This window comes from Branchiostoma lanceolatum, chromosome 4 (assembly GCF_035083965.1).
Source record: "Branchiostoma lanceolatum isolate klBraLanc5 chromosome 4, klBraLanc5.hap2, whole genome shotgun sequence".
NCBI lineage: Eukaryota > Metazoa > Chordata > Leptocardii > Amphioxiformes > Branchiostomatidae > Branchiostoma > Branchiostoma lanceolatum.
This window is the reverse complement of record NC_089725.1, coordinates 19,408,334-19,433,793: the sequence shown is the minus strand read 5'-3', so window position 1 is coordinate 19,433,793 and position 25,460 is coordinate 19,408,334. Positions and strand designations below refer to the sequence as shown.

The following is a 25,460-nucleotide window of genomic DNA, read 5'->3' as shown; positions in this document are numbered from 1 at the left end:
ACTACAATGTATCCCCCACCATAGCATAATATAGTGCCAAGGAGAATCATATGTATATATCATTAGTAGCAAGGCTGTGCAGTAAAGGTATGTTAATATTGTGTTCTTCTTAAACAGATATTGACATATCTTTATGGTCTGAGAAACAGGGACATGCATTAATTTATCTTGCAGTGGTGGCAGTTGTTAAGAGCAACATACATCAAACATGTTTAATGAATACACCATGCGCATGCCCTGGGGTCCAACTGAAATAGCAATGAGACTCCTCGATTTCCTGAATGCCTTGGTTGTTTCCATTTGCGACAATTGCCCGGGATTTGCCCCTGTATATCCAGACCAATTGTGTGTCAATCATTCGTGGGCGTAACCTCTGCTTGTCACATGTTGCTACACATGCTTATAAAGTTTACACAAGGTTATGTTGTGACTTCTACCTCTACCAAAGACAGCTAGATCTCCTTGGTATCTAAATTTTGTCTGTTAAGTAGGGGCTAAATAGCCCTTGATGGGAGACGTAAAGACTTTTTTGACCTACAGAAAACTGATAGATGCAGTTTTGTTTGGGATATACAATTAGAAGCCAGTTGAAGATCATCTTCTCACATTTGTCCACCAACTATCATATTTTATTAGTCTGGCATCACAGACATAAGTTACACACATTGTCATACATATAAATGTGTGTCCTACACATATAGGACAACCTTAAAACATGAAATGGTTTATCAGAGGTTCGTTAACATAATGATAGCCCAGGGGCTATTGAAACGGAGACGGGTTGGGAAATAACTACTGCATTTAGAACATGACAAATGTTTTACTGAAGAAAAAAACACTCCTGATCCAGTACTAGAAAATCCGATATCAAACCCCTTGTAAACAGACTTTGTAGAACTATTGACCAATCTATTGAAATCCCCAGGACAATGGTATTGATTTTGCTTTTTTTCTAAGCAATAGGCCAAAACTGGGAATAATCACATTCACACCACATAGTAGAAGAAGAAAAACAGAAAAGATGGCTATTCTGTGTTGTTATTGCATACAGACACTGATAGTGTACTATCTCCCCATATATTCACATGCACTTTGCAGTAATACAACAGGACGGTAGGGGGAGCATGCAAACACATACATACACATTCATCCAGTTGCCTGAGCAACTACTTTTGGCATATCTTATTATCTCCATGAAAAATGGAGATATAGTTTTGGGTGTGTCTGTTTGTTTGTCTGTTTGTTTGTTTGTCTGTTTGTGTTTCCGCACCACTCCAGTCAACATAACTCGAGAGCCTCTTGATGGATTACAATGATATTTGGTATGTGGGCGGGTGTTGTGAAGCCAAAATTCAAGGTCGATTTTGGGCCCCCTGGTATGTGACCTTGGTACTGCAGAAAAACTTCCATTTTTGTATCTTTTGACCTGGACGTGCTGTGTTCTTGATTTTTTGGTGGCACATAGCTTGTGATGTAATAAAGAAGTGGGCCCCCTAGCAGCCTCCTCTGGAACTGCAGGGGCATTTTGTGAAAATCTTCTAAGGGGAATAACTGAACAAGGGAACAACCGATGATATTAAGTATGCAGGTAGCTTAGATAGAGATATACACAATGAAGTGCACATTATGCTAATTGAGACTTAATTTGCATAGCTAATGAGGAAAATCTATATTTGCAGTGTTTTCCATTATCAGACTCAAATACATGTAACATATGTAGTTTATGGAAAGTGGAGCATCAACAGATACCAATTATGCAAATAACTTCCTTATTTGCATAATTAATGCAAAACACCACATCTCATCCAATTGGAAAATTATAGGACTGTCAATATGATACTTAGTATGCAGGTAGCTTAGACAGGGATAAACATAATGAAGTGCGAATTATGCTAATCGGGACTTAATTTGCATAGCTAATGAGGAAAATCTATATTTGCTGTGTTTCCCATTATCAGACTCAAATGCCGTAACATATGTAGTTTATGGAAAGTGGACCATCAACAGATACCAATTATGCAAATAAATCCCTAATTTGCATAATTAATGCAAAAACACCAGAATTCATCTAATTGGAAAATCATAGGACTGCCAATATTGCAACATGTGTAAGTTAGATAAAGGTGTTTATGACCAAGCATATATTATGCAAATGTGCAAGTCATTTGCATTAATAGAATTGTTCATGGAGATATGAGGTCGTGGAACTCTTGTTACATATAGCAGCAGAACACAGTGGACTACTACTACTAACCTTCATCAACATTAACATACACACACACGCACACACGCACGCACGCACACACACACACACACACACACACACACACACACACACACACACACACACACACACACACACACACACACACACACACACACACAAAACTATGCACAATCTTTTTGGGATGGAGGAAATGCTACTTAGACACATAGAAAACACACTTCTTCAATACCACTATCCCCTCTATAGCAGAAGTTACATTAATAGAATTGTTCATGGAGATATGAGGTCGTGGAACTCTTGTTACATATAGCAGCAGAACACAGTGGACTACTACTACTAACCTTCATCAACATTAACATACACACACACGCACACACGCACGCACGCACACACACACACACACACACACACACACACACACACACACACACACACACACACACACACACACACACACACACACACACACACACACACAAAACTATGCACAATCTTTTTGGGATGGAGGAAATGCTACTTAGACACATAGAAAACACACTTCTTCAATACCACTATCCCCTCTATAGCAGAAGTGCCAAGGAAATCAGATTGCATGGTAGCCTGGTCCCAGTCTCTAGGGGTTGGCTTACCGGACCCGGTCTGCTTTATTGAACCGTTTCTGTCGTCCTGTCTACTTAGCTGCCATATAGAATTTTGCAGCCAGTCTACTTTAGAGGGCGAGCTAATTCAATCCAAGGCCGCCGTAAACCCACACCCCGAGCAAGCTAAGCTGTCTGGGTGGGCGGGCATCACTCCCAGCACCGTAGAGATATCGGGGAGCCCCTGATGGTATGGTATCCAGGCTAATTGCATGGTAGCAAGGCTGAGCAGTAAAGGTACAGTATATTGTATTCTTCTTAAACAAATACAGTATAACCATATCTGGGACAAATGTAAAAGAGGATTATGGGACATGCACTGATTTGCCTTGCAGTATGGTAGTCGTTAAGAGCAACATACATTACACCTGTACATAAATACAACATAACAAGACTCCAACCAATCCCTGATCGATTCCCTGAATGCCTTGGTTGTTTTCATTTGCAACAGTTGCCATAGTATCCAGACCATAAGTGTGTCATTCATTCATGGGCTACTTTTGTTTGTCACATGTTGCTACATGTGCTTATAATATAAGGTTTACAAATTTAAAGTTTGTGTGGTGACTTCTAAGTTCTACCTTACCTTTGTTGTCATTTACTTGTCAAGACAATGTTTCATTGTTCCCCTTAAGGAATAAGTATACCAAGCAATATTCATGTTTTCTATCAATCCGTTTTTTGTATTGCAATGATTATGACATCCAAAATGTAACGTTGGGTAACATAAATTCGTGGGGTACTTAAATTCGGGATTTTTCGAAAACGGGGTATTTAGGGATATGGGCTAGATGCAACATCAGTAATACCGCTAGAAATGCAAACTTGACAGACTAACGTATTCAGAACACTGTCTGAAAAGCTTCGATAAGCATGCATTAGAAGGCGACGAGGACAAAACCTCTCCGTCCCTTATTGGAACAGTCTGAGGGCTTCGTGGGAGAATCACACTGTATCGTTGTCGGCTGGTTTATAAGACAAATGTCACACCCGCTTCCTGCTAAACACAATCATTTACAATACAACTTATTTTCTTAAAATTGCTGACCTGCAATTGGACTCTAAGTGTGATCAATCATCAAAACCCCTCTTTGTTGCTACAACCTACGGCACGTGTATTTTCCCGCCGCCATATCATTACCCAGAATCCTGTTGTCAAGCAGACGACAAAGGTTTGTGGGGAACACTTTTTTGTCTAAATGTTGCGTGTGATTGTGGACTGAGGACGATATTTTCCTCAAAGTTTGCTCCTAACACAACAAGGAATACATGGACACACCGTCATTGTGCGTGCGGCGGACGGTAGTTTCAAGTTGAAATATTATGGTGTCAGCACGACTAGAGACAAAATCTACCATATATATGATCAGTGCAAAGATAGTACATGATACTGACAGAATAATAGAAAAAAAGGATGGTTTATTGATCTGCTAGATTGATTTCAGTCAACCATTATCGGAAAAATCCCGAATTTATGTTACCCAACGTTAAATGTTGAACAAAATATTTTGCTGAGCTATTGACTTTGAAGATATTGTCAATTTGAGGACATTGTATACAAGAGAAAAATAACAAGTGCTTTTGAAACAAGCTGGCATTTGGCGGGTCAGGGTCCAACAAGTTTCCTGAAGCTATTGACAGGATGATCCTGTCGACATTGAAAATTTTTTAGTCCTACGCCTGCAGGCGCCGAATGCTAAAACATTATCGACCATTTCAATATGTGCACATAGAGTTTGTCCAAAAGGAGACTTTAGACTCCAAAGCATGTCCTTCACCCTCAAAAACAGCTTATCCAGCTAAAATCAAACCTTTTGAATCCGTCTGAAATGTTTGCAAACTTAGTGCTTTACAGCACACTCGTCTATTCATATCTACAGTGTTTATCTGATGATGGTGTTTGCCCCTGAAACAGCATGGTCAGCATTTTTTCCCCTGGCAACGAACAGTGCAGAAAAAATGCATCGTCACTAGCCAATGTAAATTTTGAACAACACAGGGAATTTGGGCAATCTTAGATAAGTTTTAGCCTATGATATACCAACTTGTAGCTCAAGCTAAAGTTTCACATGTCAAGTATGAGAAAAAACTTACCTTTACATCATGGTTTATTGACATCTGTTATAGCTTTTATAACTCTTAAGATATTCAACTTCATAGTTAACTAAATTTTCCCAACTAACACACTTATCTTATGTCTAATACTCACATTCATCAGTCTCTTCCATAACAACAAGAAAACTCTAAAAGTAATGTTTATGTCAGTCTCTTCCATAACAACTGGAAAACTCTAAAAGTGATGTTAATGTCAGCTGTCAGAAACGTTTATCTACACTGTGATTTATCTAGTAAACAAAACATCAACTGCACTTGGCATGAAGATTGTTGTTATGGTATTTGGTATTGTTGTATATTTGTTGTTATGGTATCTGGTCAACATACCCCTGTATAGGCAGGATGTCTTGTGACCTACCACCGCCAATGTCAGGCAAAAATCAGATAAATGTGCCTTTTAAACACCCGGCTTTGATCACAGTGCCCACTTCTGTCAGAAAGCACCATGAGGGGACTGGTGGTTCTGGCGTTCATCGCACTGCTGCACCAAGGTGGTGCAGTGAGTGACAAAAAGCTCATTGAGAAACTACCTGATGGCCGCGGGGGGAGCTCAGATTCAGGTGAATCTGACAATGAGGCACAAGCAAGTGAATTAGGGAATCATTTGACCAACTGGTGGCAGTCACTGTCATCATTGTCATCGTCAGCAACATGTGAGGTGTCCTGCCAGACCCTGGAGGACATGCAGTCCTACATGGCCGATGATGTAAGTACTACTTGTACGAAATAAATTTTTCATTTCTTCTCTTACTAGCTGTTGCTTTCAAGACAATTCTTCATCTCTCTGTAAAGTATTACTTGCATTGACTGAAGAAGCCACCAAAATATAATCTCTCAATTTCTTCACTTTAACAAATAAAAAATACTCCTAAAATCAAAGAACCAAACCATCCTAGAAAAAGGAAAGCCACACAAATTTATTTCAGAACCTTCAAGTTGGTTCTCTGACATTCTAAGGTGAAAATATATCAAGATGACATCATAAAAGCATTGGGCAGGGAGGAACACTTTAATACGACTGTCTAATATATTCACTCCATAAGACTGACTGCACCAAGACATTTGCCTGGTCCTGGCTTTGTTTTCAACATGTTTTTCCAGTTAAGCACATTTTTTGTTGAAATCTAAAAACACCACATTATATTGATGTGGCCTAAAGCATTTTTTGTCGTCCACTGGTAGAGGAGATACAGACAATTGTCCTTTGACAAAGATTAGCTACTTGATTCCTAAAATCTTGAAAACACAATCCCTGATCATTACCATGTTACTTGTAATTTTAGTCGTCTGGCATGAATGCACAATAAACTCAATATTTGTAACAAGCTTCAAATTGTGGGGGTTTTGTGATATTTGTACTATTTCACAAGAAGTTCTTTGTAAGGCGAATCTAACCTCATGCATTATGTTGAATGTATCATCATAGTCTCCTTATCAAAGTTTACCATATCAAGTGGATGGGATGGGAGAACAGGGGTACAGTCAAACCTGCCTAGGCGACCACCTTTTCAACGCGACCACCTGGCCATGGCGACCGCTTTTTCTCGGTCCCGAAAATTTTCCCCATAGGCACAAGCATTAAGCTGCCTGCCCAAGGCGACCACCTGCACAACGCGACCGCGACCGCCACGAATTGGGACCGCACAGAGCACAATCCCTGCCCATGGCGGCCGCCTAATTTTCAAGCGTGTGGTGACATCGGATCATTTTGCTGTCGGATTTCACGGAAATGTTTTCAAGACTTTTAAGGACAAAAATAAGGACAAAAATATATGGAATAGCAATGTTATAGCATCGATTCCTCCATGAAGTGTTTAAATAAAACGTTCCCCCTACATAAACAAATTGTAAAGACAAATGTTTGTTATGTTGTTGTGCCTATCGTAATCTTATAGTTTCCCGAAAAACTCATGCAGTTCGGTTTAAACTCAATTTTCAAAACGAATACGTAGTGCATGGCGTCAGAAAGTCAGATTTCACAGAAAGTATTATCTATTTCTTGTATTTTCAACAAAAATGTGTCTGTGTCTTACTAAATTCCGCCGAAAAATGACTTCGCGGCGGGCAAAACATCGGGCGAGAAATGTTGTTCCTTGGTCCCGACGCCATCTTGGATTTGGCGCGGGCCGGATTTGGCGTACCGCTGACCTTTCTAAAACACGATGCTTTTGTGTCTGAACATTTACGAATACTCTATTCATTGATGAAAATTAATATTCTTATTTTCTTTGTATTTCCATGAATCTCACAAACCTTTATTGGACGCTGTGCGTTCTGCTGCACTGACTCATATCTTTCGATGCGGTCGCACAGAGATTGGCGGCGCGGCGCGACTACATCACACCGTTCCATTTCATCTTTAGTTGTCAGATCGAAAACTTTTTGACCCTTTTATCCAGCGGTCAGCGCCCCAAAAAAGGCTGGGGCCAGCAGGTGTTTTCTAGGGATTTGTCTTAGGCCTTAAAACTTCGATGATCTGCGCGTGTGTGTGTATTATGTAATGTAACGTGTGAATGCGGGAAGGCGCTGCGAGATCATCAGGCAAACATTGTTTTGTACTCAAAATTATGACGAAGATTTGTACACGATGTAGCGGTATACAATTATTACAACGAAAACGGAAAATGTAGTTTTTGTAGGATCTTTCTGTCAATGAGAATTGAACCTGGTGGGGGTCATGCTGTCTAAATTCATATAATTTTCCATCCATTTACGCACTGTATTTGAAAACCTCGACCTGGAAACATGTGAGTGGAATCCTCTTCATGGCGACCACCTGTCCATCGCGACCGTTTTTGCTCGGTCCACCGGGTGGTCGCCTTGGGCAGGTTTGACTGTAGTTTCCATCCTGATAATTTCAACAGTATTAGGAAAAAAAACAAATCTTTAACAATCAGTCCCAAATTGAAAATTGATTTCATAGCTTCCACTGAATGTCTGCTTTTGTCTTGCTGGCATCTCTGCTAGTATCTCTGTCAAACTTGTTCAGGCAGAATTTTGGGTTTTCATTGTTGTCCTCTTTCCAGTTTGTTTTGTTTTGTCTTGTCTCTCTTTTCCTGTATATGGATCCCCATATGCACTGTAAACAGTTGGTACTAGTAGTATAGATCTGGTCTTACTAACTAAATTAAATGAACTAATGAAATGTATCAAGACATTCTACCTTCCCTGAAAATTACCACAATATATTTAATCTCTCCCAATGCCTGATAAACTTTTGAAGCTACTTTGCTTACTAAGTTACATGAGCAAACCTTTGAACTGTTACCTAAGTACAAGTGGGTCTTGAGAGATTACAAAACCGGGCAGTGCTGGTATGTGAGGTCTGTTGTTCCTGAACTGCATGAGTCCTTTGTCCTGCCCTGTTCATATATCTACCTATGTAGGCCAATTTATATACAACTCTATGCAAAAACGAGATATTGTTTTACATTCCTGACACATCTACATCTACATTGAATACTATCATCACATACTACACAGAATACTATCATCGTCATCATTACATTGTATACTGTTTTAGCCATTCTAATGCACATTATTAGATCAATTGTTATTCATGTTATAGATCTTTGAAATTGTTAAATATTAGAAATAGTCGATTGTTATATGTATCTACAAATTGCCATACATTGTAGAGTCTACCCGTTACAATTGTTGCGCAATAAAGTTCTTCTTCTTTGTTTTCAATTTCAAATTTCAAAGTGCATTCATGTCAATATTAAGCAATGAGTGCTTTCTTCTCACTGTCTAAAACAATATTCAATTTGGTCTCCTCTTAAGTAATAAATGCTTCCCTTTGTATGTCTCCCCAAGATATATATGGAGCATTACTCTTATACATTTATGTACTCTTCTCTAACAAATCTCAAATCTGTTCCCATTTGCACCCTGTTTGGTTGGCATTGCTGAACCAAGGAAGATACGTAGTTGCTTGGTGTCAGTCTAGGAAATATGCTTGCTTGTCATGGGCTTTACGTGTGGGTTAAAGTGATTTGAAAGATCAAAGAAGAACTTCAAGGCAAAAAGGGAAAGGGAAAAAGTAGAAACAAAACAAACAAGGAAGAAACACAGTGAAAACATTATGTTTTCAAACCACATGCAATAGGTAGAAGAGAGCTACATGTACTTAGAAAGAGTTTAATTGTAGTCCTGATGTTGATCTATTTCTGGTGAGCTAAAGTTAAAGAAAGTTGTTTCAACAGTTGCAGGCCCAGGGAAGCCAGAACACCACAATTGAGGCTCTTCAGGCGACAGTTACTGGCCAGAACAGCATCATGCAACAGCAGGCGGCAGCTTTACAGCAACTGGAGGGAACTCTGCAGCAACAGGCCACCCTGATTCAGCAACAGGAAGCCACCAACCAGCAACAAGAAGCCACCATCCAACAACAGGCCAGCGGCCTGCAGCAACAGATGACCCTGGTCCAGCAACAGGAAGCAACCAACCAGCAACAGGAAACCATCATCCAGCAACAAGCCAGCAGCCTGCAGCAACTGGAAGCCACCAACCAACAACAGGAGACCAGCCTGCAGCAACTGGAAGCCACGATCCAGCGGCATGAAAAAAATGAAGAACTACTGGCAGGCAAATTGCAGCAGCTGGAAGAAACTGTCCAGCGGCAAACAGCTGGCCTGCACCAACAGGTACAGCAACTAGCCATCAGCCTGCAGCAGCAGGAAACTGCTGGCCAGCAACAAGCCAGCTCCTTGCAGACTGCTCTACAGCAACACGAAACCAATCTCCAGCAACATCAAACTAGTCTGCAGCAACATGAAGCCACCATTCAGGCACAAGCTACCAGTCTGCAACAACAAGCCACCAGTCTGCAGCAACAGGAGGCCACCGACCAGCAGCTGACCAGCACCTTGCAGCAACTGGAAGGAACTGTACAGGCACAAGCAGCCAGCTTGCAGCAACAAGCCACCAGTCTGCAACAACAGGAGGCCACCGACCAGCAGCTGGCAAGCAACTTGCAGCAACTGGAAGGAACTGTGCAGCAACAAGCCACCAGCCTGCAGCAACAGGAAACTGTTGAGCAGCAGCTGGCCACCAACATCCAGCAACTCGAAGGTAAAAACATCAGATTCTTCCCTTACTAAACTTAAAAAGATCCTTTTCACAAGGAAGTGATAAATTATGCCATGAGTACTGTACTCAGAAAGTACATTTCTTAATTCTCAGATCTGCTGAATGCTCCCCATGACTGCCTGGATCTGTTCAACACCGGTCACAACACCAGCGGGGTCTACACCATCTACCCAGGGGGGAAGGATCCCATCCATGTCTACTGTGACATGGACACTGATGGGGGCGGATGGACGGTACTAAAACTATCAAATAGTATTCTAAAATCACCAATCATTCAGGCATTGAAAACAGGAGTATTTCTTAAACTAAGGGGCAGTTATGACTTTCAGCGTCTTGTTCCAAAGCATTTATATAAGCATAAAATTTACAAGACATGAACCAAAGATGATACACTTAGTTACCCTCCCTGCAACCTTGAAAGTATACTTCAGATTCTAGGATAAAAAAACAATGCCTGACCAGAAAGCACTCTTTTGACCAGGTTTCACACATGATTGGTAGATGATACAAGAAGAGGGATGCTAATTGATTTCTCATCCAAGCCATCACATCTGTTTTTGTATGATACAGGTCTTCCAAAGGCGGCATGATGGTTCAGTAAGTTTCTCCTTGGACTGGCAGGCCTACAAGACGGGCTTTGGAGACATCAAGTCGGAGTTCTGGCTAGGTAAAATATCAAATTTGATATGTATACTATCAAATATGACATTTGGGCTTTGGCTGAGAGAATTGAGACCTAACTAAGAAGGAAACATAATTAAGAAGGGAGACCTGTTAAGGTAGCCCCTGGACAAGATAAGAATTCCACAAGTGGCAAGTGTGCTTACTATCACTGTGATAGCATTACTAGTACGTTCCCCAACCCTATCTTAAGGCTACAATGCTATATTTTGACAAAGAAATATATCAATACTTTTACAGGAAATGACAATCTGGCTGCACTGACTGCCCAGGATGTGTACGAGCTGAGGGTGGACCTGGAAGACTTCGAGGGAAACTCAGCCCACGCCAAATACAGCACCTTCAGGGTGGAGGATGAAGTCGAGAAGTACAAACTGACTGTAGCTGGATACTCCGGAACTGCAGGTATGAGGAACAATACCAATATCTCCCAGTTCTTATTATAGTACTACCCACTTGACACATAATGTTCTTCCATTGGGTCTACATTGGGTCACAGCACACACACACACTAACAATCTCCGCCCCCGCCAAAGCAGGAAGAGAGTAAAAAGCATATTGTAGGAAGTAACGACTATCTAAAAGTTAAATTTTCTGCCACATACACTTGGGAGTGTTTCCAGATCAGATTCAGATACACAGAAGTTGTCAAAGTACATACTGGTGACTGTATCCAAGGCCTTCATTGTTACAAGGAATTTTATAATTATCTGATGAATTCCACAACAAATTTTTAATCCTTCTCTTTGCTATTGTACTGTACTGTACTGTACTGAAATAGAAAATGCACAGAAACGTCTGAGTGGGTTAACAGACTCGTATTAAAACCAAGTGGACATGTTCTTTCAGGGGATGACATGACATGGAGTTCCTCTGCATTCTTCTCCACCATCGATGCAAGCAACTATGTCCACCATGGCAACTGTAACCTTGGCAACAAGGGCGGATGGTGGTACAGCAGTTGTCGTGATGCCAACCTGAACGGCCAGTACCTGAGTGGACAACACCAGTCTAACGGGGAAGGAGTGAACTGGTACCAGTGGAAGGGAGACCGCTACTCTCTCAAACACACCGAGATGAAGATCAGGGCTATCTAAAGCCACTGCAGCTTTATGAATGCTTATGGCCATATTCACCTTTAACTTAGACAAGACAACCTGCCCAATCTGTCTGACTATCATCAGTTTGCCTTCCTATGCACTAAATCTTCAGGCTAAATTTTAGTGATTGAAATGGGCTTGCAGCCTTGAGGCTTGTTGCTGTACCCATTCTGATGTCTATTGTATTCTTGTGATGTCATAGGCTCGACATTGCTTCATATGTTGGGTAGATTACTTTCAATGCCACATCAAACAACATGCATTTTGTATAATGGAATAAACCAAGTGGTTACAGTCAATTTACCTGATAAAGGCACCGTGCGATTCTTACTATGTATTCAAGGTAAACAGACCTGGATCCTCCGAGACCCGAAATCTTGATCCTTAAGATACAACACTGTGATTTTGTTGAAAAATGGACTTTGACAAAGTGGCCAGTAAGTGCATTTAGATTTAGAGAGAAATAAAAACTTTTCAACTGCCTCTGTGTGTGCAAGTCGAGTTTGTCCAGAAAATGTCCTAAAGTATCAGTACAATTAAAGACGTCAGTATTTACTAATATGCATCATATGTCCTTCGATTCACCTTACATGGGTTAGGTGCCAATTATCAAAAACATCACATATAAATGTATCAACAACACATGGAAAGAAGTATCAGTTCTTCTGTTAAAAATATCCAATGCTCTAGTATTACTTGTCTCCACCTGTTTAATCTATCGATAGCAAGGCCTGTAGTGAAAAGTTTTGCTAGCGGGCTTAGTCATCCAGTTAAGTTTTATCCTTAAAATCCTTCAACCTTAGGGACATGGATTGAAATGTAACATCATAGGTCAACATTTGCACATCATAAATCTATTCAATTTTCCTGCCCTAGACCTCGAATGTTGCTGTAATTGTAATGTTTTGCCATCAACATCAATTTCATAATTTTTTGCATTCCCATTTTCCAATCGTTTTACCAGTAAACAGAATATTTGCCCACAAGTAGCATTTTAGAATGAACTCTTTTCCAGGCATCCTGTTGTTGCAACAACAAGGATAATGTGCTCACCCCCATAGTAAGGAAGGAACATTCTAAGAACGATCATGGTAGTTTAGTTATGCCTTCCAGGGGGAACATATGAGGGAGATATGACACACTTTGTGGGCCTGCACATTAACTGGTGCCCCTACAAAAACAACCTCCTCAACCTAAAACCAAAGTTTGTCAAAACTGTCTGAAAGGTTTGTCAACTTAGTGATTGATTACACACCGACCTACGCTGTAGACGGACAACTGGTCCCTACATTCACAATTCTCCTACAAAACAACCTTACACCTCTCAAAGAGATGTTTACCAATTTGAAAAGCTGCCAGAAAAGATTGGCAACCAATAACGTTGTTATGGTATGTAAAACAATGTCCGGATACTGTTAGATAGGGAAACAACATACAGGCTATTTTAGTAACCTAAAAAACAGCAGCCATTGGTAGTTAGACAAGGTTGACCAATCCAAAGACCAGTACCTTATCTGATATTGATTTATTTGGCTGTGATATTAATTGCCAGCCAACAAAGATTCAGCCAAGCATGTGGTTATAAGAATAACAGCACACATGTTAATGCCATTACATCATAGCTATGTGTGCATTTAACCAGATTTTAGCTAGCTTTTGATTACAAAAACAATCTACAGAGACAACATTTGAATGTTTGAAAAGGCTGTATGATCATAACAACATTCAAGTTCCCTCCTTTTCATTGGTACATTAAGTTGACTTTAACTGGTCCTGGTCAGTTCCTATGACTACCGAATAAAACACTGAGGGAGCAAACTTTTTACTGTAAATGCAGAAATGTTAATAGTGGTTTCATGTTAAAGCAGTTTTGTGGTGAACTCAACCCCCCCTCGAAAAGCTGTTTCATTGTATGACTGTAGCGCTACTATTGTTTCAAACACAAACTGCAAAACCACCACAAACATGAGCTCCTTTTTCTCCCTCCCGCAAAATTAAATCCTCACCAACATTTCTGCATTTACAGTATTTAATGTCAAGGACAGTGGACTTAGCCCTAGATCTCTATACAGCGATCCAGCACCTGGTGACACACTAATGCACAGAGGAAATCACCTGATTGGTGGGCATGGGGGGTGGATGTGTTCTTCAGTCAACAAAGTGCCGTATAACTAGCTTCGCTTTGGTCACAGCCCACATTTCTGACCTGACACACCATGTGGCGGCTGGTAGTGGTACTTGCGTTTGTTTCCCTGCTGCACCATGGGGGTGTAGAAGGAGGAAACGGTAATGGTAACGGCTGGGGACAGCAGACACAGACAGACCAGCAAACATGTGATGTGTCCTGTCAGACGCTGACTGACATGCAGTCCTACATGACCACCGCAGTAAGTACTAAATGCAACCGGTTTGTCATCAGATTCAACCTGTGCCTATGGGAGGAAATATTTGCCCTTTGATTAAAGAACTCTATCGTCTTTCCTTAGTCACTGACGAAAGATAACGGATGCTGTCTGAAACGTTTGACTGTTTCAAAATCTTATCCAGTTGCTTTAGTAACTATTTTTGGCAAAAATAGGTAACATGTCACATATATAAAAGACTGCTTTGTTATTAGAAAAAATACAGAAACTAAAGATTAGCCCCATTTGATTGTAACACTACATCAAAGACTTAGTAAATACGATGTTAAGTTTTATTCTATACCTCTATTTTGTACTACATCTAATAGCTCTTGTCATACATTGCATTGTGTACGATTGTTTTGCAATCAAGTTCTTCTTATGTGCTATCGGGGTCCATCACAGGAATCTTGTTTTCTTCTAAATTCTTGTATCGATTTCCTGCAAAAATCCAAGAAAACTGCAGCAACAGAACTTAGTAATCCAAAGAGACAAGACCAATATATTCCAAAGTATCCAAGAGATTTCACCTTTGTGCTGGCATGACCACAAGATATACTTAATAACTCCCAACACCCGGAAAACTTTTTGTGACATTTAAGGACTGACATGTCTTCGTGTTCTTGGTCCTTAGGCCACGCCAATTTATTTTGTTGCTTCTTGGAATAGCCTGTTCTGTTTTTCCCATTTTGAAAAAAAAAAATTGGGTCACTATTCCCATTCACAAATTTTAACTTCCAATTTTACTATCTATTCAGCTGTAAAACTCGATAGCCACCAAAATAGATTATAAAGGCCTGCACATACTTAAAAAGTGTGGTCACATTGATCATAAGTTATAATTTTTCATTTATCAAAACTATTTCTCAATATCAATCCATATATTACATGGCAAAATGTAATTTTGTTACTGAAATTATAGTACTAGATAAAAGAAAGGGGTGCATTGCATAAAATGAGCCATACAAAGCTGAAACTTGAATAATCCTCTTATACTTTATGTTATGTAAACCCTTATCTTTACCCCAGACTACTTGCAAAACATTTTTTTTTTTTCCCTGTCGCTCCAATTTTTTTCTGAAAAAAATCCAAGAAGCAACAAATTAAATTGGTGTGGCCTTAGCAACAAAAACTTTTAGTGTTTATCTTTGGGGTGTTAGATTTCGTTAAGTGCATGACATATTATATTTATTGTTGCTCTGCATTAGCTGTTTTTCCCTGGCCAGTTCCTTAGCAATTCTATGTATTATTCTCTTGAATAAAGCATGGCACATGTCAGCATCCCTTTCTGTCTTTGCCAGACTCTGGGGATTAAAAACACCACCTTCAAATCTTTTTTCAACTCTCTCATGAATTTTGTACATATAAACATATTTTCCAAGGGAGTAGTACAATGTCCAATCTGAAAGATCTTCCTAATGTGAACACACTTTCAAACTGTCAAACTGGAAGCCAATATTCAACAACAAGCCACCAGCCTGCAGCAACAGGCCACCAGCCTGCAGCAACAGGCCACCAGCCTGCAACAACAGGAAACCACTGACCAGCAACAGGAAGCCACTATCCAACAACAGGCTAACAGCCTGCAGCAACTGGCAGCCACAAACCAGCAGCAAGCTACCAGCTTGCAGCAACAGGAAGCCACTATTCAACAACAGGCCACCAGCCTTCAGCAACTGGAAACCACTATCCAACAACAGGCCACCAGTCTGCAGCAACTGGAAACCAACAACCAACAACAGGCCACCAGCTTGCAACAACAGGAAACCACTGACCAGCAGCAGGAAGCCACCATCCAGGCACAAGCAACAAGCCTGCAGCAACTGGAAGCCACCAACCAGCAACAAGCCACCAGTTTGCAGCAACTTGAAGCCATGATCCAACGGCATGAAAAAAATGAAGAACTACTGGCAGGCAAATTGCAGCAACTGGAAGAAATTGTCCAGCGACAAGCAAATGGCATGCAGCAACAGATTCAACAACTAGCCATCAGCCTGCAGCAGCAGGAAACCACTGACCAGCAACAAGCCAGCTCCTTGCAGCAACTGGATACCACTCTACAGCAACACGAAACCAATCTCCAGCAACATGAAGTAACCATCCAGGCACAAGCCACCAGCTTGCAGCAACAGGAAACTGCTGACCAGCAGCTGGCCAGCACTTTGCAGCAACTGGAAGGAACTATCCAGGCACAAGCAACCAGCTTGCAGCAACAGGATCAGCAACTTGCAAGCAACTTGCAGCAACTGGAAGGAACTGTCCAAGCACAAGCCACCAGCTTGCAGCAACAGGAAACTGCTGACCAACAGCTGGCCAGCAACTTGCAGCAACTGGAAGGAACTGTCCAGGCACAAGCAACCAGCTTGCAGCAACAGGATCAGCAACTGGCAAGCAACGTGCAGCAACTGGAAGGAACTGTCCAAGCACAAGCCACCAGCTTGCAGCAACAGGAAACTGCTGACCAGCAGCTGGCCAGCAACCTGCAGCAACTGGAAGGAACTGTCCAGGCACAAGCAACCAGTCTGCAGCAACAGGAAACTGTTGACCAACAGCTGGCCAGCAACTTGCAGCAACTGGAAGGAACTGTCCAGGCACAAGCAACCAGCTTGCTGCAACAGGAAACTGTTGACCAGCAGCTGACCAGCACTTTGCAGCAACTAGACGGAACGGTGCAGCAACAAGCCACCAGCTTGCAGCAACAGGAAAGTGCTGACCAACAGCTGGCCAGCAACCTGCAGCAACTGGAAGGAACTGTGCAACAACAAGCCACCAGTTTGCAGCAACAAGTCATCACTTATGGACAACAAGCCACCAGCTTACAGCAACAGGCTGCCATCATCCAGGAACAAGCCAGCAACATCCAGCAACTGGAAGGTAAAATAAAATCAGATTCTTCCCTTACTAAACTTAAAAAGATACTTTTCACAAGGAAGTGATAAATTACGACATGAGTACATTTCTTAATTCTCAGATCTACTGAATGCTCCCCGTGACTGCCTGGATCTGTACAACACCGGTCACAACACCAGCGGGGTCTACACCATCTACCCAGGGGGGAAGGATCCCATCCATGTCTACTGTGACATGGACACTGATGGGGGTGGATGGACGGTACAAACATTCATTTTTTCATATTTTGTCTCATAATTCCTTTGTTCTTTCCACCAATTAAAAATATGAATCTTAAACAGTGTTGAAGAGCATTTCACTCTTGCAGCATTAGTTCTCTCTTGTTACAGTGTCACACAGGATTGAAGCAAAATGATACATGACCCTCAGATTTCATTATACCAATAATGTCATGAGATTGTGTCTGATGCAGGTCTTCCAAAGGCGACATGATGGTTCAGTGAGTTTCTCCTTGAACTGGCAGGCCTACAAGACAGGCTTTGGAGACATCAAGTCGGAGTTCTGGCTAGGTAGAATATCAATTTGATACTGTCAATTATTAAATGGCAATTACTGAATTAGTAAAGGAGTTGTTCAGGCCCTTGTGCCCAGATTAAGGTACTTAATGTTCAACACTCAACATGCCACATTTAGGAAGAATACCTCACCAAATATGTTACAATTTACAGCATCAATTTACGAAATCCAATATTAATGCAGGTTATGGTATTTTGAGAAATACATTCATCAATAATTTTACAGGCAACGACAATCTGGCTGCAATGACTGCCCAGGATGTGTACGAGCTGAGGGTGGACCTGGAAGACTTCGAGGGAAACTCAGCCTATGCCAAATACAGCACCTTCAGGGTGAAGGATGAAGTAGAGAACTACCAAATGAATGTGGATCAATACTCAGGAACTGCAGGTATGAGGAACAAAGCAATATCTTCAAATTCACAGCACTTCCCCCCAAGCAGGATGATAGTAAAAAAAACATACCATCTTGTAGGGAGTGAGCTGTTCGTCACCCTACAACCCCTCTCTCAAAGACAAAATGCAGCAAGTCTGGTGTTATTCTATCGCAATTTCTATGATGGAATCAAATGCTCCACAGATTCTTCTAATGTGGAAACTATCATTATATCTAAAATTTTCCTTTCAGCATACAAACATTTGTTCCATATACGACTTACTACTGTAACATAAGATACATTACTTTCTTCTTATGCATAAGTGGACCTGCTCTTTCAGGGGATGACATGACGTGGAGTTCCTCCGCATTCTTCTCCACCATCGATGCAAGCAACTATGTCCATCCTGGCCACTGTAACCTTGGCAACAAGGGTGGATGGTGGTACAGCAGTTGTCGCGATGCCAACCTGAACGGCCAGTACCTTGTTGGAACCCATCAGTACAACGGAGAAGGAGTGAACTGGTACCAGTGGAAGGGAGATAACTACTCTCTCAAACACACTGAGATGAAGATCAGGCCTCACTAGACTCACTCACTTGGTCCAAATGAATGCTTACAGTTGTACTGTAACTCATGACATGACAACTTGCCCAATCTGTGTGAGGCAATCTTTCTGCAAAGTAGACTTAAACAATAAAATGAACGTAACCCTTTGGTTGCTGACTTCAGCTGTAATCAATCATTTGGTGCATGAACACCCTTGGAAAACCTGGTATCTATCTGTTTCCAGCTTGTGTGCTTTCTAATGGTCGCTACTTTGTTTTGGCAAGGTATAACAGCCATGTAGACACAAGTTTTGTGGAAACAAGTATGTTGTAAGGTTCTGAATTTTGGTTGAGATGTCTAATGCTATATCTGAGTTATATGGATACACATCTAAATTGAGTTGATGCACTGAACAAGCACAAAGTAGAAAAAATAGGAATTTGTAACAATAACTCTTTCCTAGGCAAATGCTCCATCAGTGTAGTCGTCACAGTGTGTTTTAGAGCAGTTAAAATGAAGCTGACATTTGAAGGAGCTACAGGATGGTTGGATTAAACATTGGACTGTATGAAAAACTGTGAACATCCTTTGGTGGGGAATAAAACCTTCATTTCCAGCTTCAATCTTTGTACATTGTATTCAAATGTTACATGTTTGTCTGGTCACATCATATGTAGAAATAAGTGGCCCCAAGTCTAAAAAAAAGGAATTTCAAACAAATTCCAATATACAATATAAAAAATGTATACCTTGTTTGTTTGTATTTCATAGCCAGTAAATTTCCTCAAGGTGTAATACCAAATTGGCATGTGGTCTAAATGTGGCTCTCTTCAAATGATAAATACTATAATCGAACTCCAGCTCATGCCCCCTCTAAAGGACTGCAACTCTTTCCATTAAAGGTACATATAGGTGAGTAACAGAATTCAAAAATCTTAACCTCCAGGTTTAGAGGCAGGGTCACTCATATACAGACCAAGCTTGCACACATCTAAGGTGACCCATAACCTTTGTGATGCCATGCTGTGATGACGAGTGTGTCTAGAGGTGTCTGTTCTAGACACACTATCGTTTGCAGTTATGGACCAAATCCCATCAAATCACACACAATGTACAAAAACATGTGAGAATTACTACTAATAAGTTATCCTGTGGAAGTTCAAGATGAATTTACCAAAAAACAGCATGAAAAATGAGGACTGACGTTTCTCAAGTAGAATCAAAAGCTGATCAGGATGTTCCTTTCGATCCGCACGAGACTGACTGACTCACCACATACTACATGTACATTATGTATACCATCAGTAATGCATGTTTGAAATAGGGTTACCCTATAGATACGTCTAAGGAGTAATTGGACTGCTACTTACATCAAATCTGAGAGCTGGAGGTCTGTCACTTAAAGCAAATGTGGAGGAAGTCATCAATTTCTTCTCTAGCTCTTCAAGTCTACATGCATAAAAGAAATGATTACATATTCAAGTAAAAATCACTTTTAAGAATGTTAAGCTAAGACACGTAAAAACAGGTAACTCTCTCTAAGTTTGAAGAGTATCATTCATCCATCCATTCATAAATAAATCTACATTCTCACTGATATCTTTAGCAAATATATCTGCATATTATGTTCTTTAGATATCATATGTTGTTCAATCAGAAAACTGATATTTTTTCAAACTTCAAAAAGCAGAATGATAAATGCTGCTTACTGCTGTCTTGCCCTCTTGACCTCTGACACCAGCTGTTCCTGCCCCAGGGCCACCTGGACCAAGTCTGGATGCTCAGTCTGCAGACGTGCAGGACAACAGTAAAAACAGGACCTTTATAATGTTGATATGACGTTACACAAACACACTGTATCTACATGTTTCTCAGCTTTTATAACTCTAACTTGACACACTGAGTGTTCCAGTCCCAATCTGGACCTGTACATACTTTAACAAACACCTGCTTGAAGGTAACTCTGATGAAACTAAACCAACTATTTCTAAGGCGAAATAACAATCTCATTCAAATCATAAGAGATAGCAGTCACTTTAAGTTGAATTTGTACTGGATACCCTGATGCATAATTACGATGGTTACCAGGGTAACTAGGCAACACAAACTGCACAGGGCATGAGAAAATGTGGAATCTTGTGAAATATAGCATGTTGTGCATACAAAAACTTGAGATGTATCATAACCATTTTATGTCAGAGTCAGTGAGACTATATTGAGACCTCTTTCAGATGGGACCTTCTCTCTATTAGAGCTGAATTGTTTATTTTTAACCAATATTAGGAATCTATTTTTTACAATTGTCACCAAGACCCGGAGGCCGCAGCTTACATGGACAGGCTGGAAGAATTCCCAGTCATAATGAACTTTCCTTGACACAAAAAGAAAGTGTTATCTAACCTTCTCGTGTGAGAGGTACTGGTCATATTGCTGTATGGGGCTCCAGCCGGTCATGATGTCATAGGTGATGACACTCCCCAGGGAGTGAGCCAGGAGCGACACCTTCCCCCCCTTCGGCTGGAAGTACGGGTTCCTGGTGCAGAACTCCTGGTAGATCCTGTTCAACTCCTGCTGGAGACATCTGGTGATCTGGGCACAAAACAGCAGCTTACGCGTCACTGTGAGATCCAACTGTACCATGGTTATAGTGCAGTGTTTTTCAATCAATATTAATGTAGCCAGTTATTGAGACCAGAATGCCTCAGCCACTCATCCCGGAAGTCAGGTAGGACATCATGGGTCTGCGCTATAAAATATACCTTTATTTCATAGGTTAAGAATATAGATTATAAATTTACTAACAGTATGGTAGAGCTTAACTTTCTTTCGTCACAGGTGAAATATATCTAATAGTGTACAGTTATGATATCATTCAGCTACACAGATATGCTGTGATATTCACAGGTCATTATAAGTTAAGAATCACAATCAACTTCATCATCATCCTTTGTATCTTTTCAGCTAATGCCCGTGCTGTTCTACTGACTGGTAAATGCCGATATGACGCCTCTAAAAGACAATGTCTGACCTCATTCCTGTAGAGAGGACTCATGTAGTACATGATGTCCATGGCACTGGCATTCAGAACTTCCCGCAACCCACGGATCTTGTCCGGTGTGATGCTCTCAACAATACCTGTCCAAAAAATGTCTCATGTTTTACGACATGACACTTCATAACATAATGCAATGTAACAGAGATGAGGAGAAAATTGTTGTCAGCAATGAGCAATATTGATATCAGCGTTTCTGCATGTTTACCAGCTATGATGATTTATCCTTTTAAAGATATTTTAAATTGCAAAGCATTTAATGATTTTGTCATAAACAATAAAAACTCTAAAGGTATATAAGATGTGACACAAAACTGTCTCACTAGGATTAAAGAAAACAAGGAATAACTGACTGAAGAAAGCTAAATCATAAACGAGTGTTCCTCATCTTTGTCAAAGGTGGCAAAAGTAAAAAAGATTGATTGAGGACTAAATGGATTAAGAATGATAAAAGACCTCAAGAACATTGGCCTGAGCTGGGAAGGAACTTAGGAGTCTTGGCAATGACCTAAGTAAGATGGAATACTTCTGCCTATAACTATCCAGTATGCCCCAGTTGGAAAAGAAGGGCCTAAGTTGAAATAAATATTTAAAAAACACCTCCATCCAATGTCAGCTTGGACCTCCATTCCACTGGAAGGAACTCGACCCGCTGGTCGTCAGGCAGGTGGGGGAAGTGGCTCTCCTGGATCTTACTGGCTGCCTGTCTGAGACTGCAGGGGGGAGGGGGGCACACCAAGAAAACGTCAGTACTGTACAATGTATACTTAAAAATCCTCCTGGAATTTATTGATTTGATTCCAGGATCCAGCTGGTCTCACATGACAGAGGCCAACGCAGGGCCCACGGCTGTCAATGAGTTAATGTAGCATGGTGTGTTGATATGTGTTGGTGCTGCTGTGGGGTCTATAGAACCCCACAAGGTCAAGTGGAGACACCTGTGTCCATTAATCCTTTTGGTGTCCATGACTGATCGTAACACCATGTTCAAATCAGCCCCAAATCAATAGTGTGCATGGACCAGGAAATACCAAATGAATACCAAGTAATACGGGTCATTTCAAATTTCAGAAAAAGGAATTTTTCTATTTCAAGGGCAATGTTTGAACCCCATATTTCACCTTCTTATTCCTTCTTTACCACTGTATCTTCATTTCTATCATTATATCTATGATAAATAATGTTTAGAGGCCCCACCGTATGGAACAATCTCAGCCAAATTCAACAGTCCTGCTCGTCATTACCCAGTTTCAAAAATATTCTCAAAAAATCTGAGAAGCAACAAATTAAATTGGTGTGGCCTTACAACTCAATTTTTTTTGTAGTTCCCCTTTTTTTCCATTTGTTTCATTAGGATTTATGGTACAATTTCAATTTGTTCTTTCGTTAACTTTGCTTAGTTTTGCTCTGAGTGACACACAGAGGTAAAACAGCAGCTCTGACAACAGGAATTCTTATTCTTGTAATGTTGTGTGCATAATAGGAACTGGAAATATTTTTCATACACTCCAAATTTCTGATGTCTCTTAAAATTTAAAGCAACCAGTGTTCAGTTCTATGACTGTGGGATAACCATTGTAACTTTGTGTCCCATGTTCTGCTTACTTACTCAGCCACACATTTGATGATCCTGCCTGTGTCCATTTTCTGCCCAATGCCGTGGATGACCAGAACCAGGTGTGTGATGTCTGATGGTTTGTCGTCCATCTTGGCCTCGTATCGGTAGCCACGGTGAAGTTTAGTGCCACTAGCGGTGGCTAGGAAAGATAGGACATTATCTTCTTGCTCTAAATCTATACTATGCCTTACAAAAATACATCAGCTACAGTTTTGCACATTTCTCTGTCATGATCACCCAGTGCCAATACTGTCACTGAACAAAATGTCATGGTAGGAGTGAAGTACATACCTTTGGAAATCCCCAGCTTCTGCCCAACAAATCGAATGCCACGAGAAGTCTTGCTATCACTGAAGAGAAAGACCTCAGACGGGCTGTACCAATCCACATGGCTGTCAGGGAACCTCACATTCAGCACTGGAGACACAATCAATACTCCAATTAGCTAAATGTGGGCACAATGAGTCTGCGTTGGGGGATATTGTCTGGAACAGCCAATAACTAATGGTGTCTTTTGGGGTGTGGATCAACACAGAGTATACCAGTATTCACACTACAAAGACCACACCCGGTAAATAATATGGATGATATGACATTAAATTTTCGGCCTCTAGAGGATGTCATCCATAACACTTTGGTGTGGTCTATTGTCAGCCTGTCTTTGGTTAGTAAACTCCCATTCATTGTAATGAAGTGTCTGTCATTTACAGGACTGAGGACATACCCTATTTACTGTTTGCAGCTTTTCTTATTTTTACAAAAACTATGAACAGTTGTCTATTGCAACCTTTTCAGTAGCATGCAAGTTGGGTGAATGACAACAGACAGACAGGATTCCAACCCTTAACCCTTTGATCCACAACAGGGTGACTAACCACAGTACCATCAACACATGCTAGAAATAAACAAACCTGTGTGTTGTTTGGAGGGGCTGCTGTGCAGTGGGACCCTCTGTCCTCTCCATTTGCCCAGATGTTCAGTCTCCAGCTGCAGAGCGACGTCCTCCTCCACAGGCTGCCACGTCCCGTCATGGAACCACTGGCCTCGCAGCACCTTGATAGGCTTACCTGTCAGGGAAACATTGTTGTGGCTTTCACATGAGGAGAAATTAATGTAGACTCAAATGACAGTGCCAAAGTGAGTGTTGTCGTGTATCTGATATTCTGTGTCTTTATGACTGAATGCAGGACTTTACATCTTCATCACTGTCCCTTACCCCCCTCCCCACTTTGAATCATATGCCATATGTGATTCAAGATATAACACTGTAAATTTAATCCATTGCTTTTTAAGATCTTCCAAATTCACCAAGGAGCTCCTTGTTCTATCCAAGGAGGTTCCTTATTCTTTCGCAAACATTTTTGTTCCCATGGCAACAGCATCCTCCTCCTCCTATGACTGACAGTGACTCACCTGACCAGTAGATGGGGTAGCAATGTTTGGTGGCCACACACACCTCGTGCACCCCTCCCCTCACCACGATCAGGTCCACTTTCTCCTCGGGAGGCGTGCTCCCCCGGTTGAAGTGCACCTGGCGGTACTTAGTCTCGATCCTTAGGGAGTCGTAGCCGATGAAGGGTTCCCACTGAGGCTTCTTCCCGGGATCTTCCGTCTCGTAGAACCACCTGACTTCCTCGGGTCTCAAGTCTGTCACGACGTCTTGGGTTGTGGAGACGCTGGTGTGAGCAGAGGGGGGACCCGGGCGAGGGGGTACCGTGGGTCTGGGCGGTCTGGGGGGCCTGGCAGGGCTTTGTCGCACGGGAGAGTCCGTCAGATCGATGACTTCGGGATTGTAAGCGGGTGGCCGATCGTCTTCGTACTGCTGTGCCATTTCCAAACCGTACGGATCCGAGTCGTCGAAGGCCGCCTGCTGACGATAGTTCCTGTCCATGGCCACCATGGGCCTCCAGACACCTCCCCCACTGTCCCGATCGCCGAACTGGTCCCCGGGGGACGGGTACTCCATGATGACAGAGGTGTTTTCTCAGTTTTTATAGCGGCTTCCTGGTGTTCCAACGTACCCAACAGGTCACTCCAGGGCGCTCACCTTTCAACCCTTCAGCTGATATCAGCGCAGCCAAGTGTGAACACACTCTTCTATCTTCCGTCCAAATTTCAAAAATCGCCCCCCAAAATAATCTTTACCTATCATAATTAATATTTTTACAGATTTAAAATTCAGAAAG

General features: G+C 41.4%; 2 protein-coding genes across 6 annotated transcripts in view; one reads left to right on the top strand and one right to left on the bottom strand.

Moving 5' to 3' along the window:
• The window catches only part of LOC136433157 (phospholipase DDHD1-like), a 39,465-nt gene extending 14,129 nt beyond the window's left edge, over positions 1 to 25,336 (bottom strand). For 4 of the 5 annotated variants that reach the window (XM_066425050.1, XM_066425052.1, XM_066425053.1 and 1 more), the window contains exons 1-9: positions 24,688 to 25,336; positions 24,186 to 24,341; positions 23,566 to 23,691; positions 23,266 to 23,413; positions 22,257 to 22,369; positions 21,633 to 21,739; positions 21,005 to 21,193; positions 20,314 to 20,390; positions 19,975 to 20,053 (exon numbers count right to left, since the gene is read on the bottom strand). In XM_066425050.1, the coding sequence (XP_066281147.1) occupies positions 19,975 to 20,053; positions 20,314 to 20,390; positions 21,005 to 21,193; positions 21,633 to 21,739; positions 22,257 to 22,369; positions 23,266 to 23,413; positions 23,566 to 23,691; positions 24,186 to 24,341; positions 24,688 to 25,240 (1,548 nt within the window). In that variant the 5' untranslated portion in view covers positions 25,241 to 25,336. The remainder of the gene's footprint in view (positions 1 to 19,974; positions 20,054 to 20,313; positions 20,391 to 21,004; positions 21,194 to 21,632; positions 21,740 to 22,256; positions 22,370 to 23,265; positions 23,414 to 23,565; positions 23,692 to 24,185; positions 24,342 to 24,687) is intronic. The other variant, XM_066425055.1, reaches the window with a different exon arrangement.
• On the top strand, positions 5,426 to 19,227 carry LOC136433398 (uncharacterized). The gene is made up of 11 exons (XM_066425563.1): positions 5,426 to 5,686; positions 9,192 to 10,053; positions 10,165 to 10,304; positions 10,642 to 10,738; positions 10,993 to 11,157; positions 11,602 to 11,840; positions 15,691 to 17,128; positions 17,226 to 17,365; positions 17,577 to 17,673; positions 17,906 to 18,070; positions 18,397 to 19,227. Exons 1-11 carry the CDS (start codon positions 5,426 to 5,428, stop codon positions 18,642 to 18,644), a joined length of 3,852 nt encoding a protein of 1,283 aa, XP_066281660.1. The 3' UTR covers positions 18,645 to 19,227.
• Positions 25,337 to 25,460: the final 124 nt, after the last annotated feature.